The 18,895-nt window shown below is 34.2% G+C and overlaps 2 protein-coding genes across 5 annotated transcripts in view; one reads left to right on the top strand and one right to left on the bottom strand.

Moving 5' to 3' along the window:
- The first annotated feature begins 3,751 nt into the window (after positions 1-3,751).
- Mps1 (dual specificity protein kinase monopolar spindle 1) lies at positions 3,752-10,407 on the top strand. Its single transcript, XM_085193592.1, has 6 exons — positions 3,752-4,807; positions 5,375-5,520; positions 6,811-6,971; positions 7,697-7,899; positions 8,223-8,370; positions 9,305-10,407. The coding sequence occupies exons 1-6, from the start codon at positions 3,941-3,943 to the stop codon at positions 9,499-9,501; spliced, it is 1,722 nt and encodes a 573-aa protein (XP_085049718.1). The 5' UTR covers positions 3,752-3,940; the 3' UTR covers positions 9,502-10,407.
- The window catches only part of alpha-Spec (alpha spectrin), a 31,763-nt gene continuing 23,101 nt past the window's right edge, over positions 10,234-18,895 (bottom strand). For 2 of the 4 annotated variants that reach the window (XM_085193589.1, XM_085193591.1), the window contains 13 exons: positions 18,660-18,855; positions 17,934-18,251; positions 17,079-17,283; positions 16,650-16,854; positions 15,171-15,397; positions 14,877-14,990; positions 14,455-14,602; positions 14,060-14,174; positions 13,077-13,189; positions 12,656-12,805; positions 12,031-12,201; positions 11,371-11,540; positions 10,234-10,908 (listed from right to left, as the gene is read on the bottom strand). In XM_085193589.1, coding sequence (XP_085049715.1) covers positions 10,780-10,908; positions 11,371-11,540; positions 12,031-12,201; positions 12,656-12,805; positions 13,077-13,189; positions 14,060-14,174; positions 14,455-14,602; positions 14,877-14,990; positions 15,171-15,397; positions 16,650-16,854; positions 17,079-17,283; positions 17,934-18,251; positions 18,660-18,855 — 2,261 coding nt within the window. In that variant the 3' untranslated portion in view covers positions 10,234-10,779. Of the gene's footprint in view, positions 10,909-11,370; positions 11,541-12,030; positions 12,202-12,655; positions 12,806-13,076; positions 13,190-13,698; positions 13,723-14,059; positions 14,175-14,454; positions 14,603-14,876; positions 14,991-15,170; positions 15,398-16,649; positions 16,855-17,078; positions 17,284-17,933; positions 18,252-18,659; positions 18,856-18,895 lie in introns of all 4 variants that reach the window. The other 2 variants (XM_085193590.1, XM_085193588.1) reach the window with 2 other exon arrangements.

Here is an 18,895-nt window from a genome sequence, read left to right as displayed (position 1 = left end):
TTAAACTGTTTTTCATAATATAACATATACAGTGTCTCCCTACTCTTATAAATACCTGCTGTGGCCCAGTCTCCAAAGATAGGACTATCAGTAATTGTAATCTCTTTGGGAGTAAATATTGAATGAAATTTATTAATAAAAGAGTAAAAAAAAGAATTGTACAAAGAATTGGGAGGTAAAGTTATATCTAAAACTAGTAAATTAGTTAGTAAACTAACTCTCATACGTTCCAAACGACTAGCTGTGACAGGTACAACAGCAATTCTTTTCTTAGCCACCTGTTTTTTCTTACTATAGAATTCTACTAGCTGACCAGAGTGGTCAGAATCCAATTTATTAATAATGCTTTTGTAGCATGGAATAATGTCAGTAAATATGTTATCTATACAAGTACTAGTCGTAGGAGTTATTCTGGTTGGCTCCATAAATAAATTAAGTAAATTGTGTGACTTAAAAAGACTTAATAAATTAATGGTGGGACTAAAACTTTCCAAAATATTAACATTAAAGTCCCCACACACTAACAAAGGCTTACCCGACTTGGTAAGTTTGCTTAAGGCCTCATCCATTACTTCTAAAAATAATTTTAAATTGGCGGAGGGAGGTCTGTATACACATATAACAATGAATTGCTCTAATTGAACACACGCTAATTCGATAGAACATTCTACAGAAAGGGACACAATATCTTTCCGTTCCTTGAACTTAAGGTTCTTGTTTAATATTATAAGCGACCCCCCGTGTATTGTGTTGATTCTGCAGAATGAGCTTCCTACCCGGTGGTTTCTGAAATTAAACATGAGCTGGTTCACCTTTAACCAATGTTCAGTAATACACAAAATACTAATTTCCTCCGAGTTCATGAATAATTCCAGCTCTAGCTGCTTGCCCCCCGTCAAGCAACAGATGTTCTGATGAACTAATCTAATAGAATTAACATTTTTATTATTATTTTTGCATGGATATTGTGATGATGTGCAATGTGCGTGATTATTGTAATTTAATTGTAAAGCTGGCTGGATCAAATGGATATTTAATAATAAATTAGAGCTAGAGGTTGCTACCTCTGTTGTCTGAGAAATTAATTTAAATGTTGAGAAATGTCAACAGAGTGTAAATTATTAGACATAATGTCAGAATAAATTGGAATGTCAGTCTGCTCAATAGAAGCAGTTGAAGTAGTAGCCAAGTTCTTGGCTGATAAGTCAAAATAATAGGATAGCACAGAAGCTATCTGTCTCTTAAACCTATGACCAAAATAATATTTACTTTGAGTCAAAAATAAAGTTTTACTAACTATTTTGTTAGTGTCAATTAAATGAAATTTGTCATTATATGTACTTATTGCGTGCAGAGTAGAGTTTAGCTTATATCTGTAATTATTTTCCGCTTCTGGCTGATTTTTACAATAAGGAAATGTAAACAAAATTATTTTACTTATATCTAAGTTTAATAATGACTTACAATACTCATTTAACTGTTTTTTGTTTAAATTTCCCCTATTACTTGATAATATAACAAGTTTGTCACACTTATTAAATTTATAACTTAAACTTCTCTGCATGAGAACTTCAAAGGATGCTGACGGATAACAAAAACTAACAGCTGACTGTCCCGGTAAACAAGAATTCAAAATTGAACCCATATTCCTTCCAATATCATCACTAAATAAAACTATGTTTTGTGCATTAACTAATGAACTAGGTTCATGAATTGATGCACGAAATGACTGCTGTAACCTGAACCTACTACTACTATTATTATGAAGGCTGTCACACAAGGGGTTGGTCAAGGGGACACACACCGGAATACTTGCAGGTGATTGCTGTGATGAACGGGCACAATCACAAGAGTGATTGTTGATTAAAGAATCAAAACGTTCAGTGTTATTTGTGGACAGTGTAATAAGATTGTCCATCACCTTGGAATACTCTTGTATTTCGTTCAATGAATTGACATACTTTTTATTAAGTATATCAAGGGAGTCTTTTAAATAATTAATTTCACTTTGTAGTGCTTGTGTATCAGCTTCATAATTTAACCTACACTTATTTAGTTTTTTTGTGCACATTTCTAAATCATCATATAGTTCCAATTTCTCCTTACTTAATTTTGCACACTTGGACATATAACTATGTTGTTTTATTAATTTTTTAGTTTTGACAATAAACTTATTGATTTTTATGTATTTTTTTAGTTTGTTTCTACTGCAGTGAGGCAGACTTGATCCTTTTTTAAGATTGAATAATGATGTGTCATTCTTGGTGAGATCAATAATTGAGTGACTATGTCTGTCCAACACAGGAGAAACCAACTGCGGGGCACTCTCAACTAACTCATTATACAAGCTAATATTATGTGACACGGTAGCATTCTGAGCATCCTCCTGTAACTTAGTAATGAGTGTGTGAGCCTCTTGCAGCTCCTGCTCCAAGGTAGTTATCCTAATAAGGGCCTGCTCATATTCATCGCTGCACCGGTCAAACTTATCTACTAAATCTTTGAGAGTATCCCGTTCCTTTACAATTGTTGTTAATTCTATGTGTATAGCAGTCATTTCTTTCTTAAGCCTAGTGTTATTGTCTAATAATTGTAAAAGTTCTATTTCATTATCTTGCCTTTCACACTGTAATTGGGCACACAAATCCTTAGTGTTTTTTAATTCTTGTAAAGTCAGTTGGAGTTTGGACTCCTCCTGACGAGATAGTGCTCTGCGAGTCATCATTTCGAGTAAAGTATTTTTTGAGTAACGTTAAGGATTTGGATTATATGCAAATAACGGGTAGTTTATGCACGACGGAAAACTAAGCTTTAACTACTAATTTACGCAATTAAACCACAATTAAATCAACGTTATATGGTTTCTATAGCACCTAATAATTAAAAACAATGATAAAAACGCGTACTTACAGTAAAATATACTTAAATATTATGCCGGCATACCACCAGTCACTTACACAAAGAACACTTTACAATTCACAATAAAATCTATTAAAACATAAAAACTATTATAATTACGTAAGTAACACTATTTGCTTAATTAAATTTAGCAATTATTGTGGAAATGGGCTTCAAATTGAATTAAATTATATGAAATTAAAATTCTCAGTCGGAATCAGCTGTTAGCACCGGGGTTGCCAGAAGCGAAAAAAAAAAAAAAAAAAAAAAAATAACATATTTGCCAGACTATATGACATTCTCAACTTCCGATATATTCATTCCGTCGTCGTAATATCAAACTTCGGCGTCATCACATACCTACATGTCCTTGTAAGTTATAACTTCTGCTCACCACTGTAAAACGTGTGGCAAATTAGTAAACTACCTCGGTGATCACTAAATTTTCGTCAGGAATGTTTTGTTTTTTTCCGGAACTTGCTCGTTAACATTTTATCTCTTTCTTGTTTACTTTCTTCTTTTACTCTACTCTAGTGTCTTTTTTTGCATTTGCGTGCAAAAGGTTGTTTGAATAAAGAACAACCATGATCAAATACTAAACAGACCACCTTAACATTAAATTTTATAGGTTCTTCAAAATTTAATAACATTTTCTTAATTTATTTGTGTTTACTTATAAAAGTTTTATTTTCATGTAAAAATAATCCTAATTAATTCAATACATAACATTATTTTTGTATAATGAGACGAGTATAGCTCATAATTATTACACTATTATTATACTTAACTATATAGTAGAAATTAAAACGCATTTTATTATACAGTCTTTGCCTTTTGACATTTCTGTTGCCATACTTTTTACCAAGTAAATGTGTTCTGTGCTTTTTACTGTCATAACAACGTGAACTGCCATTTTATTTCAAAGTTTTAACGGCTATAGCGAGTAAAAATATAGTGATAAATAAAAATATCATTAAAAGTTTGTTTATGCGTTACTTAAGCTCAATTTAAATGGATTAAATCTGTTAATTACTAAAACATAATGAGCACAAATTCCGAATCAACGGCAAATAGCATCAAATTTGCACCAATGCCTATGTCGGCGTTGCTAGCTAATTTGAATTCATTTCAAAGAGACGAAGATACTCCCGATACTAGTTTTTCCACCGATGCAAGTGACGATTCGTTTAAGGAAATAATTTCTAAGACGCCATCACAGATTACAAGAAATAAATCGCCTACATCACAGTATAAAATTACTAAAGATGCTATCCATTCAGCTAAGTGCGAAAAGAAAACTCTGCATGCAAATAATCATAACAAAGAGAACGTTGAAAATAATGGATCATCTAAATTGGACAGTGCGCAAAAATTCATAAAAACTCCGTTAGTTTACCCGAGTTCAGAAATTAAGAAACGCAATCACCTAATGCCACAAGATAACAATGTTAGAATTCAACCAAATAAGATTAGTTCTGCATCAAAAAAGACACCAGACAAACTGAAAATACCTATTAGTGTTCATAAAAAAACTGCCACACCAAAAATTAAATCTGGTATAAGAAGATTTCCTGCAGGCTCTTCACATAAACAAAGTCATAGTAATAAAAAAGCCATACAACAAACTGTCATACAGAATAGAGATAAAGTGCGCTGTGAACTATTCCGACATCCACAAAAGGAGGAACAACCTTGTATTATGGAACCTACACCACCTGTAAAAGTCCCTGTCCCTGAAACTCCTATGAATAAGAAACCAATGCCTACATCCTATGCAGCAACACCCTCATACCCACAAGGTGTAGTGAGTAATAATTCAAAAATTTTATTTAAAACTACTTCTATTAAAGACAAAAAATATATGTTCATTAAGAAACTTGGCACTGGAGGATCTAGTGAAGTTTACAAGGTAATTGAAATAGCATTATATTAGTATGTGTACTAAAATAAGTCAATATTCTGGAAAAACATTTTTGATGATTATAAGCTATTTTAATTCTTCTTTATTTTATACTATATCCAGCTTATAGCAAAATAAACAAAGAGAATTGAGTATCCAAATTTTTCTTGCTCCAATTTCCACCCAAACAGTCATTAATACTATGTTGCATGCTAGAACTAAACAACCCACTTACCAAAACATGGAAATGAGAATGATTAATTCCAAGAGGTTATATCAAATCCTCAATCAATGCATTAACCCTCAGACAGTTCCACTGCTGAACAATGGCCTCAATTTTTACCAAAATCAGCTTCACACTGAATCCCAGATATTCAATGCTGTGCTTTGCCTCAACACCACAGTGAAGATATAAAAATATGTGTACACTTGTGCTCCTGCATAGCATCAATATTTATAACTTTATTATTTTTCATGTAAAATATAGCAGTCAGTATCATCAAAAAAAAAATAGCTTAAATATAAAATATAAAGTACACTTTTGATTATAGAAAATTAATTGTTAACTTATTTAAGGTTCTAGAAGTAGGCACATCCTGTGAGTATGCAGTGAAGTGTGTGTACCTAGCCACGGACCAGGACCTGGCGCAAGGTTATATTAATGAAGTGAGGTTGCTGAGAGAACTGCAGAATTCTGATCGGGTTGTACGTCTATATGATTAGTAAGTTGTATGATGTAGATCAATAAACTTCTTTTGAATATTAACTTATATTACCAATACAAATTAACTTTTTTTAACAATACAATTATATTGAAAACTATAAAGTCAAAGTCAAATAAGGCAGGAGACCCACTTGAGGAAAATAAATATTTAATTTTATCCTTCCCTCGCTTCTACAACAGGTGTTTGATAGGGTACGGCACAGGGGCTTACTCTACAAAATTAGAACCTTACTACCTCATTCATATTTTGAGCTGCTCAGGTCATACCTTTCTGACAGGATATTTCAAGTTAAAGAAGAAAGCGCTCATTCTAACTTCTACTGCTGCAGAGCAGGTGTCCATCAAGGATCTGTGCTGGGCCCATTTTTGTACACTTTATACATGGCAGATCTCCCTAGTGCTGACAATGTCATCACAGCAACTTTTGCTGATGATACTGCCATCTTAGCATCTCATTCACAGCCTGACGTTGCTTCTAGAATACTACAAGTACACATTAAGAAAGTTGAGAACTGGCTTAAAAACTGGAGAATTGAAGCTAGTACATCAAAATCCTTGCTTATCACTTTCTCCCTTCGGCAAGGAAATTGTTCTACAATAACCTTAGAATCTCTTCCTCATGTGGACTCAGTTAAATACCTTGGTCTACATCTCCACTGACGACTCACCTGGAGAAACCATGTAAGAGCGAAGCTCTAGATACAAGTCTTGCTTGTCTATTCATCCAAATAAGCTAGCCATAAAACTGCTCGTTCCAGCTCAATACCAATGCCTGAAGAAACCCAACATTCTAAAACTGGACGAAAGACTTGTTTCGTACTAAAAAAGAGACCTTGTTATTGGATAAGGGCCTATACAAGTCATGATATTACTACACCTCATTTGATTATAGTATTAAATACTGATTGCAAATAGTTATACTTATAAAAAAAAAAAGAAATTCTTCCTGGTCTCGTGCCTATACGCGGCGTTGATTTCCGCCACTCAACAGTCAATGCCTCCCGAATTCGGTGAAAAGCGAGGAACAGAGTGTTTTGACACTAGGTTCCCTCTGTGTACCCTGCTGTGTGTGGGATGCAGCGTGAAGCTGAATCACACCCACAACTGTCGCAGTATAGTCAAATGCACCATTGTACCTCAGTACCACAATGGCCTCTATACTTTGACATTTAATATTTATATTCTGTTTTATTTTTTATCATTATGCATTAAAAATACATAATATCCTCGTATGTGAAATATTGTTTTAAACAATTATAATTATTATAAAAATTGTAATATTTTCCAGTGAATATGACAGACGAAACCAATTCCTTCGCATGGTGCTAGAAGTGGGTGAAACAGATTTGTCTTCATTTCTGCGGGCTCGAGGCGCAGGTCTCCCTCCTGCGCTTGTGTTGCACTACTGGGAGGAGATGCTTCACGCTGTAAATTATATACACTCTCATGGTAATTAGTGATTTTTTTTCTTTTTCTGTTACAGAACTTCAAAAAAGATATCTAACTATCAGTTTCATTAATGTTTTTGGATACATTATTAGTAAATTTGTGTTGTTTCTTGTAATTAGACACTTCATAATGATTAAGTTTTTTGTTGAAAAATTATTACCTATTCTTTTTTTTTCATTCTTTCTCAGATTTTTCATTGGACTCTCTATTAAATATAGAAGAAAAGAAATTTTATGTATTTAATGCAATGCTAATGCAAATGAGACAATATAATGCAACTTAGTAGACACATTACATTTTATAAAAGAAATGTTATTGAAAAAATTATAATTTTATTTTATTAAAATATGTTTCATAATAGAAAAAAATTATGCTATATACAAGTACTCTTTATATATAAGTACGGCAATATATATATTATATATATTGCCATATACTTGATCGCACTATACTATTAGTTATAACTTTAACTGATGTTAAGCATCCATAATATACATATCTTATAGTCCAATATTTTCAAAAGGGTTAAAATACAATTTTTATTTTTCAGCTTTACACTATCTAAATAGCAGGGTAGGCAGAACGAACCTAGTGTTAAGACAATCCGTTCCCCATTTTCCGCCGAACTTTCAAGGCATTGCGTGTTGAGTGGCGGAAACCAACGCCGCGTTTGCCTTACAAAATATTGAATGTAAATAAATCTTATAAAAATTATTTTCCTACAGGTGTAATTCACGCAGATCTAAAACCAGCCAATTTCCTTCTCGTCTGTGGTCGTCTGAAGCTGATAGACTTCGGGATAGCATCAGCGATCAGCGGGGACGCCACAAGCGTCGTGCGTGCTCAGGCAGCCGGGACCTACTCATATATTAGCCCCGAGGCCTTGATGGGAGGTGCAGGAGGATATGGGAACAGTGATAATATTAAGGTATTGTACGAATTATGTTTATTATGTATGCATAATATGTATTCTTCTTCTTAAAGTGCCTCTCCAACTAGTGAAGACATGTATTAAGACACTCTGTTTTCTTATTTTCCACCGAGTTTTTCGAGGCATTGCATGTTCAGTAGACGAACTCAATGCCGTTGGTACCAGAGCGAAGGAATGGAAATATATGTACATTTATCTACAACTAGTCCCTTTACGTTTACAATCATACTTTGTACGCATAGTGCGCGATCACTGGCTTCGAAAATTTGACATAAATGATAATAATTATGTAAATATATAAATGTTTGTTTGGTTTTTAGATTTCATTCCGCTCAGACGTGTGGTCATTAGGTTGCATATTATATAGCATGGTGTACGGAAAAACGCCGTTTGGACATATTCCCAATTTGGCGAAGTTGGCTGCTATCCTCGACCCTAATCACAAGATCAACTATCCGCCAGTTGACCGTGAGTTATACTGACTATATTACCGTAATTAAATTAGTTTGATTATACAAAACACGAATTTAAAAACTATGACTGATTTTAAAGATTTCAATGAATTCTTTGTGTATTTCGTATAACATAATTATTTTAATAGTAAAAGATGTTGTCAGTTAGCATTCAAAAACGGAACTTACTATTAAAAAAAATATTTTATATGAAATTTTATATTATTCCATACTAGCGGCCTGTCAGCGGCATCGCCTGCTTGAACTACATGATTATTCATTTAATAAATAGAGTTGAGTGACAGTCAAATGTGTTGATGTCAATGACTAATTTAATTTACTCGTTCAGAAACAGCCTGTAATGTAATGTTATTGGTTTGGGTAAGGATTTATAATATTCTTTGTAAAATAACTAGCATATTACAAAAAATACCCAAATCCAATTGAATATAATTAAATGAATTGAATATCGAATCGAAAATATTTAATTGAGAACCTCCTTGTTTTAAAAGTCGGTTAAAAATACAGATTTATCACAAACAAATACAGATTTATTATAAGTGTAGATAAGGATTGCTTTATATTTGCAGGGACACTCATGCCTTAAGTTCATTTAAATGCTGATAACTTTTTTTAATGAACCGATTTTGATGAAACAAACTTTAGATGTTAAGTCGAGGTCAAACAATTGGTGAAAGTTTGAAGTAAATCGGTTCAGTACTTTCGAAGATTAGCGTGATCATACATACAGACAGACAGCTAACAATTTCAAAAAATATATTTTTGCTTTCTATTCTTTTTAAGTGTCCCTCTATCCATTTCAGTCAAAAATATTAAATGTACAGACAAAATATTTTTACTGTTTTATTATATGGGTATATGCGGGATATAGCGTGAAGCTAAATAAAGTAATTGAATAATTTTACAATGCACAACTATTTATCTCACAGATGTGCCATCGTCGCTCATCACTACACTAAAATGGTGCCTGACTTACAATGCGCGGTCGCGGCCCTCTGTGCAGGAACTACTCAATGTAAGACATCTACAGCCAGTAAGAGCCTCGTTACCACAAAATCTGTTAGATAAAGTGAGGCAACATGTCACTCCAGACGAATTTAAATTATTACAGCGAGCACAAATATGATATTTTATTAAGAATTGTAAATGGAATTAGTATGTTCAATAGTATTAGCTACATTATTATTTATTTCACTTGTAAATAAACTAAGTTTCATCTGTTGTTTAAAACATTTTTTTAAAACAAACGCTATAAAATGATTTAACATGAATTAGAAATGTATTAATTATTTAGCTGCTGTGAAATTTTAATATCTACGGGGTTTTATATGTTTCGTAATATGTACAGAAGGACATGCTAGCATAGTCTTAACTCATAGGTGAGGATTGTATAGTATAGAAATACAGCATTGTATGCTTGTGTATATAATAATTCATAGGTGCCTGCTTCACTTATCTTTGAACAATTTAATATGCGACAACTTTATTCCGCTTCGAAAAGGTAAAAAAAAATCAATTGTCAATAATTATTATTAATGTAATGTAATCTTTTCGGTATCCAAAAGATGCAGTGTCAAGTGAAGTAAATAACTGTTGATCAGTGGCGTAGCGAGTTTAACTCGCGCCCGGGGCAAAATACTGTTACAGCGGCCCCCAGGCGAACACAATATAATTTCATATGTATGTATAAATATTTTTGCGGACTATTTGACGCCCCCTTATGAGCGGCGTCCGGGGCATGATGCCCCCTCTTGCTACGCCACTGCTGTTGATGCTCATTTAATGTTAATTTATAAATATTTATAGTATATTTTATATTATGTACACATACATGTACATTTTCAAAAAATACACTTGATTAGGGAGTAAATATGTTTATTAGAATTTTATGTGAATACAAAAAATAAATATAATTTTAGTGTAGTGAATAGTTTGACAAAATGAATAATGTTATGTTAACAATAATTAGCCTGCAACTTCATACTGAAATACAATTGTAACCATTGATTATAATAATTAGACATTTACTAAAGTATGTTTTATTAGATATCCATCAAGGGAGCTTCGTATCCCTCTGCTAGTCAGAGGAAATGAATCCATACCCACACTGCGTCCCCTTACCAACTGGTAAGCACAGTCCTTAAACAGTCTACATACAGTTTGGATACAAACACGAATGATTCTTAAAATATAAGAAACCTCGCGCGTTCTTCCAAACTAGCACAACAGCTAACAGATTCTAATAATTACTACATCATAGAAATGCGTAAAAACATCAGTCTAAATCGGAATAGGAAAGCGAATTGAGTATTGCAAGCTCATCTCATCATAGGTGAAAAGATAAATTAAAAACGACATTTGCTTCATAATAAGTTATAATATGGGTAAAAATGAGTAAACGTGCTTAGTTCTGGAAGAGCGTGCGCGTGAAGTCGATGTAGTCGAGGGCGTTGGGGATAGGACGCTCTGTCTTAGCATCGACGTAGGGTTTCATACGAGCCACGCAATAATCCGCCATCTCCTTGGTAAGGTTCTGTAAAGAGCAGAATATCATTAGCTCTATTGTTTTCAGCAGAGCGATCCACTGTAAACTTTTTACACTCTTTGTCACCAATAGGCTCCCAGACGGTTATATAGTTATGACCACGTCGATGGTTTTAGGCGAAAATAAATTCAAAAAATTCGAAAATTCATTTCTTGCTTCGCTCAACAAGTGAACTCTACGGAGATTTTGCGAGCGCAACGAGTCAAAATTGAGATCCGGTTCGCGCCCCTAGTATAATTCAATTATATGACTACTTCAATCATAACGAAAGTTTAATGCTGTATAAATTAGGACGTAACAGAATTGAGATCAGGTCTTTTGGGTTTTCTTCAAAATAAGTGTTGGCGTTTTCGGAAGTAACGCCGACATTTTCCAAACTCTATTTATATGTGCCAATCCGAAAACTAAGAAATACTTTTTAGATAATAAAACAATATGGAAAAAACTTACAGCGTAAAGCTCATCCTTGGTGACATAAGCGCGGTCTTGATGCGCGGTGATGGCGCGGAATGCATTTTCAATCTCCTCAGAAGAATGCACGTTCTCCGTCTCCTTACTTATCATAAACGCCATGTACTCTTGCAGAGAGACTTGTCCGTCGCGGTTGGGATCCACTACATCTGATTGGGAGAATATTCATTTAGTACTTTTAAAATATATATTATTTTGTATAGAGGTCGACGAGGAAGCCTCTTAATATGAACACAGTGGATAGGTTTAATATGTACAATGGTTGTAATTTCGATTTTCATTTAAAAGGATATTTAAAATAAAAAAAAAAAAATAACTAGTTTGTTTCTTAAATTAGGAAAATGTCAAAAACAGACTATTTATTTCACCAGGACCTCTCCACTACATAATCCATATTTATTACTGTAGGTACATAAAAATATTAAACAAGAGTCGACATACATCAATGAAAATCTAAACAATATTAATTATTATTATCAAATTCAAATTATTACTTATTTAAATAGACTGGCAGACACGTTTTCAATCGTGGAATAATCTAATAATTCTATAATAATAATTCTAATCATAAACTACCACCAGCACAAATGGCAGTTCTGTTGAAGTTTTTTTTTATTTCAATTTAACACAATCACTCACTAAGTATAGCTTCAAACTCTGGATCAGGTTGTCCCTCCTCCACCATGGGTAGGTCGTAGCCGAGCGCGCGCAGGCACGACTTGAACTCGTGGTGGTTGAGACGCCCGGAGCGGTCCTTGTCGAAGTGCTTGAACATCATGGAGAACTCCTTGAGGGCATCTTCGCTTACGCCTGTGGAAGGGAAAATATTGTTTTTAAATTAGTGTAAAAAATATTAACAGAATGCAGCTTGCGATATGTGCGTAAAGAAATAGACTAACAAATCCAAATATTAAAATTACGGGACGTGTGGTAACAGAATACTGGTACTTTAATAAAATTCTAATATATATATTTAAAAGTTAGCAACAATTTATAAGTTTAATGTCTCTCTGTATTCTCTTTAAGTGAAATGTAATTTCTTTTGAGAAAAAAATAAAGCATTGCAGCTTAAAATTTGATTTGAGTTATCAAATAAGGCTTTCCTGTTTATATTATTTATAAAGGTTAACCTTAAAACCCACCCAAACTCAAACTAAAATCATATCAATGAACCAGCCATCAGAAAAAGAAAACCAACTAAACAGAAACCTATATAAAAACTGTTGCAGTTCAAGATTTAAAATAATTTTTAAAATTAATGTACCAGAATGGTTTCTAGCTTGTATCTGTTGTTCGAGATTGTGCTGCATGCGCATGGACAGCTGGTCGAGCTGGTCCCATTGCTGTGCAAGACCCACTGTGCTGTGCTCTGTGTAGCGGTTGTCCAAGATCAGGTGCTCTTCCAGGGCAGCACCTGTATACAAAAATATGGTTATTTATAAAAAAAATATATTTTTAAAAAAATTCAACACTTCTTCAACTTCTCCGGCTTTAACAAATTTTATAAAGATTCAATTGGTTGAAGCCAAAGAATCACACATAACAATCGTGAGTAGTAAAAACTTTACCATTTCGTCGTCGTTTTGGTCGTTTTTACTATCTTAGCAGTGTATATTACATATGTATATATAATAAAACGTTTTTTTGGTTAAAATAAAACGGGATTTTACAGAAACAAAACATACCAAGTTCTTCCAGACGACGCAAGTCAGCTCGACGCGCACGTACTTCGGTAGCGCGTTGCCGCAGAGTAGCCAATTGCGCCTCCAATGAGCCCGTTCCCTCCATCATAGACGTACTGCATTTAAACAATAATTATTATTAAATATATTTATTTGTAATTATTACTTTTAATTTCATTATTACAACGACGAATGTTATTTATAAATAACCCAAATATCATATTTATTTTCACAACACTTATAATAAAATGACATTAGTAAAAATCACAACACCAAAGAAACTGTATACAGTATATTATCATACATGTTTGTATATTTAACTATGAAGGCTGTACTATGCTGTAAATGATTTTTGTCAAAAGGTGTATGAAAATGAAATTAGTAGAACAAAACAGAAATAATATAATCAAAAGGTAATTAGTTTTAATATTTACATCATTAATAATTTTATTTTTTTAATTGTAGTAATCTCAAAAAACACCAATAAATGCTATGCAGTTTGGCCGGCAATTTTTTTGCTAACTATTTAGAAACTGAACAAATATTTTAACTTAATTCAGGCCACACTTGAAAAAGCGTTTGAACAAATATTAGTAAAACTACACGCATCATCCAAGTACTTTACCCGTCCCAGCCTAGCAGCCGGTACCTGCACATAATCTCACATTGAACAATTTTGAAAACCTTTTAATTTACTTTTAAACTATTAGCTTTATATTTTTGTACTACATTAAATTCAGATCCGCAGTGGCAATCAAAATAACGGATTTTTTAAATCAATAATAGTATGTTTCTAAATAAGTAATAAAACAAAATAAATTACAAAAATTTTTGTAAAAAATAAATTACTATGCGGATATATAAATTCGCCATAACTTAACTCCATTGCCTGTTGGGTGGCGAAACTTAATGTCACCCAACGTAGTTTCCTTCAGGTAATATGGTATATAACTATATGAAGTAGACATTGAATAAACTACACATACCGTGTCTCAGTAAGCCATTGGTGGAAGGCGTTGGCGTGCTTTGCGAACTCCTTACGTAGCTTGTCGTTCTCCTCTTGACGCTGAGCCTCCTTCGTTAGCTCGACATCGCGTTCCGCTGTACGAAAAAAATATTGACATTTTAATACATTTTGTAGTTTCATTCTGTATCACGCACTGAAGAATAGGCACGAAAGAATCTAGCGTTAAGTCTTCCTAATGTAAGAACTCCGTTTTCTAATTTTCGAGACATTGCGTGATGAGTGGCGGAAATCAACACCACCAAAATATTTCATTCCCTCAAATGAGAATCAAACAGACAATCATCACGTTAACAGTCAAATGTTGTGTCATTCCATTACCTATTAATATTAGGGTCTTATATTTTTCAGTCTTACCTATAATCTTGCGCAGATTCCTCCATGTCTCCTCCAAGGCCTCCATGGTGAACCAGGTGTAGGGGTTAGCGCCGACGTTGAACGACTTGATCTGGGCATCTAATGCTGCTAGGGCCTCAAAGTCGCTTTGAGCAGATGATAGTGAAGCCTGGAAGTTAATATATATTTTAATGTTTATTTAAATGTCAAAGCCCACAATAAACTAAAGAAAACTTAGTGTTCTAATAACGGTAATATAAAAATATTATTTTAATTTTATCATTAATCTATGTCAGTGCCTTTTATTTTCTTTCAATTATATTTTCATCTTACCAGACCATATCTAATAAAATCATAACATAAAAATAAAGACAAAAAAAATCCATTCACAAATCTCAACACCGGTGTTAAGCCATATACTTTGTATATATTCGACATCTTACCTGGAATTGCGCATGCGCATCGCGAAGAGCTCTAATTTCCTCAATAGAATTACAACGGACAGGGTCCGTAAGATCTTCCTCAGCGTTCTCGAACCAAGAGTTGAATGCGGATGCCTAAAATGGAAAAAAAAATACAATAATAATCATAATACAATAGTTGTTCATATTTGGCTGGTGTCCATTGCCCATCTTATCCCATGTTCTGCCCAAATTCAAGGCATCCTACGTTAAGAGGTGGAACTCAAAACAGATATTTTTTTTCCACATCATAAACATAAATTAATTATATTTTACCTTCTTAGCAAACGTAAGATACAGCTCCTCAATCTGCCTGAACTGGTCTTGAAGCTGCAGCAGCCGCTGCTTGCGTGCCGCCGAGTCGGCCAGCAGGCGTTGCCAGCGCGCGATTACGTCACCGTGACGGCGGGATATGGCCGCGCTCTGTTCGTGGCCGGCTGCTACCAGTTGCTCCTTGAGGGCGGTGATGTTTTGTATGCCTTCGTGTTCGAATGCGGCCAGACCTGAATATATTTTTTTGTTTAGAATAACAATATAAACATAAATAAGTTTTTAAGTTTCACTGCGCGTTTAGTATACTTCAGCTATTTTCATAGCATTATGTCTTACGGCCTATTACTTTGGGGCAGTGCCGCTGACATAGATACCATTTTTGTGCTCCAAAAACGGGCTGTGCGAGCAGTCTATAAAATGGGTCCACGGGAGTCACTAAGGAATAAATTCAAAGACTTTAACATCCTCACACTACACTCCCAATATATTTACGACAACTTAGTATATGTGCATAAAAATATTAATAAATTGAATAAAAACAGTGACCTCCATCAACATAATTTAAGAAATAAAAATAAGCTTGCTGTGCCCTTCTCTAGGCTCCATAAAGTGTCTCACTCATTCGTAGGTCAAAGTATACACTTTTATAACAAACTTCGAAACGACGTGGTTAATTTATCACTGAACAAATTTAAAAAAGTGGTAAAGCACAGGCTCTGCCAAAAAGCATATTACTCTGTTAAAGATTATGTTCGCGATAAAGATGTTTGGAAATGAGTTGCTCTATTTCTAAGTTGAAATTGTTAATTGTAATTGTAATTTGTAACAAATATTGTTAATTATATTCTCATGAGCTCAACCATATCAACGGGCTTTTTTCAAGTCAAAATTGCACATTTTTTTTTTGGTTATTTTGTTTTGCATTTTTTTTTCTACTTTTATGACATGTCCAAGTAAATGTTAAGCATTTTTATGGAATAAAGATATTTTGACTTTGACTTTGACGTTTTGCCTCTCAAAGAAGAGAATGGACAGAGAAAATCTTGTATTGAGAACCTCCTTCCCCCACTTTCGCCGAATTTTCGAAATATTGCAAAGCCGCGCTGTGTCTTGTTACCAGTTAGTAAAATAATTCATTAAAATTACGATTATCTATATATAAAAAATCGAAAGGTCACTCACTCATCACGAAATCTCAGAAACTACATGTGCTAGGAATCTCAAATTTTGCATAGGAGTTACTTATAGGACGTAGGTGCTCGCTAAGACGGGAATTTGCAATATTCGACTTCTAAGGGGTTGTTTTTGGGGTCGAAAGTTTGTATGAAACTTCGTTAATACAAATGCTAGGAGTCTCAAATTTTGCATAGACGTCACTAGGACGTAGTCACGGAGATATAAATTAATAATAACATAGTTCACGCGGGTGAAACCGCGAGCGAGCCGCTAGTCTTACATACAAAAATAAAAAAATCTTCTAACCGGCATCAAAAGTATCCTGTTTTGTCAGCAAAGTCTGAACAGTGGACAGATCGCGTCCAAACTCATCAGAACGCACATGTGTCTCCTTATCAGCGATCCAGGATTCTACCACGTCAGCCTTCCACAGGAGTTGGAGGTAGGCAGAGTTGTCTACGAGGGCAGCCTTGCGACGGGCGGCTAGTGCTGTTAGCTTTTCTAATTTAGCCTGTTTAAGGTAAGTAATTATATTATTAAACAAATGTGTTTGGGTAACTACTGGAAAGTCTATTTAGAAGGTTACATATTTGTCTTATATAAAATAGTAGCCTCTTTATTCAGACATCACAATATTCCGAAAAAATAATAATAATAATGATATTAATTCTAAATAGTGTATAAATATATATTTTAATAAAGAATATTAAATTCTCCTTATCTCCGCTATAATACCTTCAACTGTTCCAATCTATGAGACAAAGCCTCAGAGTGCAGGTTCCCGGCCGCAAGTAACTGTTCTCCTTCAGCGGAGAGATCTCTCACGCGTTCTCCTCTCGCCGCCAATTCAGCCTCTAGAGCTTCGTGCTTTTTGAGAAGACCTTGCACTGCTGCCATGCTGTCGCCGCATTCGCTTACGACGACTAATTGTTGTTTTTCACTGTATTGTAGAAATATTTTTGTTATAAGTAAGAATATAAAATTCTTATCAGATTTTTTTCTCTCATCTTTCGCATCATAGAATAAAGGAGCTGGAAGTGATATTTTTCTTAACTCTTATCTTTTTTAATATGTTAAACATTATAGCTCCAACATGTTTTAATAACTAAACAGACCAGGAAAATAAAACAAGAAAAGTATATAATTCTCAAACAAATACATTTAAAACTACAATTAGGTATACCATAGCTTTTTCGAGACAAAAGTAATGCCTCTAGTTAACAATGCATAATACATTCCCCTGATGCCGCACTCACATAGCTCGCGGAAACGAATAATAGAGTTTAATATATTTTGATGAATTAATTATAAAATTTGAATTTATAAATGAATTGAAATGAGTTTGAATTATATAAAATTTTAATAAAGAATCTCTGTCTTCAACTTGCTTTAAGACAGTAAGGTTGTTTATAAAATTAAATAAATAATTTTTAAAAAGCCATTTTCTCGCCCGAGTAATTTAACTCTCTTTTTAAGTAATTTCATTATAAAAGAGCAAGACAATTTCTATGGACCAACAAGAAAATGTAACTAACACGCGAAACGAAAAATTAAAAGTTCAAATAATCATCATATCTAGTATCTACCAACCTGATCCAAGCTTCCTCCTCGTCCAGCTTTGCCAAAAACTGTTGATACGCTAACGACTGCTGCAGCTTAGTTCCACGCTCGGCCGCAAGCGCTTCAAGCGCTTCCCACGCTTGAGCGAGCGCTTTCAAGCGCTGCTCTATTTCCGCTACGCCTACATTGCTGACGTCCTTGAGTTGTTCGCCCGCTTCTTGCACCGCTTGTACGGCAGGCTCGTGGCTGGCAAGTTCCGCTTCTAAGCGCTTGTGTTTTTTAAGGAGATTCTGTACGCCGGTGAGGTCGCGGCCGTAGTCGTCTGAGGCGACGAGGAGTTTCTTCTCCCTATGAAAAAATTAAAATAAATATTTTAAAAATATTACATTGTACAATTGTTTGTTATTTACAGATTTCATGTTATATCATAAGTGTTATATTAAAAAACCAAAATTCACTTAATCGAAGATTCAGTGTATGCTCCTCTAACAATCTCGCCAATCTATGTGCTGCGAGTGCGCCTACTCCTTCAAAACACTCGGTAATAACTAAGTCAAATAAATTAATAGTACTCGAACCAATGGAGAAAAAAAAAATGTCCTTCACTCTGAGTTCAGTTCCGCCATTAAACACGCATTGTCTGAAAAAAAAATTGTACAACAGAGTGTCATAACACTATATTCCCTCTACCTACCCTGTTGTATGTAGGATACAATGTGCGGTATAAAAAAATTAAATTAAACAAAATCCACCCACTTAATCCAAGACTCCTCATCAGCAATATCCCTGAAGAACTGATGCAGTGTATTCGCCTCCAATAACCTCGCTCGTCTATGCGCCGCGAGGGCACGCACTCTTTCGAAGCGTTCGTTGATGGCGGAGCGACGGGAACCAATGCCAGCTGAGTCAAACTGTCCAGAGGAGACCAGAGCGTCAGCCTGGGCGTTCATGTCTAGGGGTTAAAATTATATTATCAATATATTTTTCGTTAT

The sequence above is a fragment of the Heliconius melpomene genome, chromosome 11, assembly GCF_056956725.1.
Source record: "Heliconius melpomene rosina isolate 202511_hmr_F chromosome 11, ASM5695672v1, whole genome shotgun sequence".
NCBI lineage: Eukaryota > Metazoa > Arthropoda > Insecta > Lepidoptera > Nymphalidae > Heliconius > Heliconius melpomene.
The sequence above is the reverse complement of the archived record's forward strand: the minus strand, read 5'-3'. Positions and strand labels throughout refer to the sequence as shown.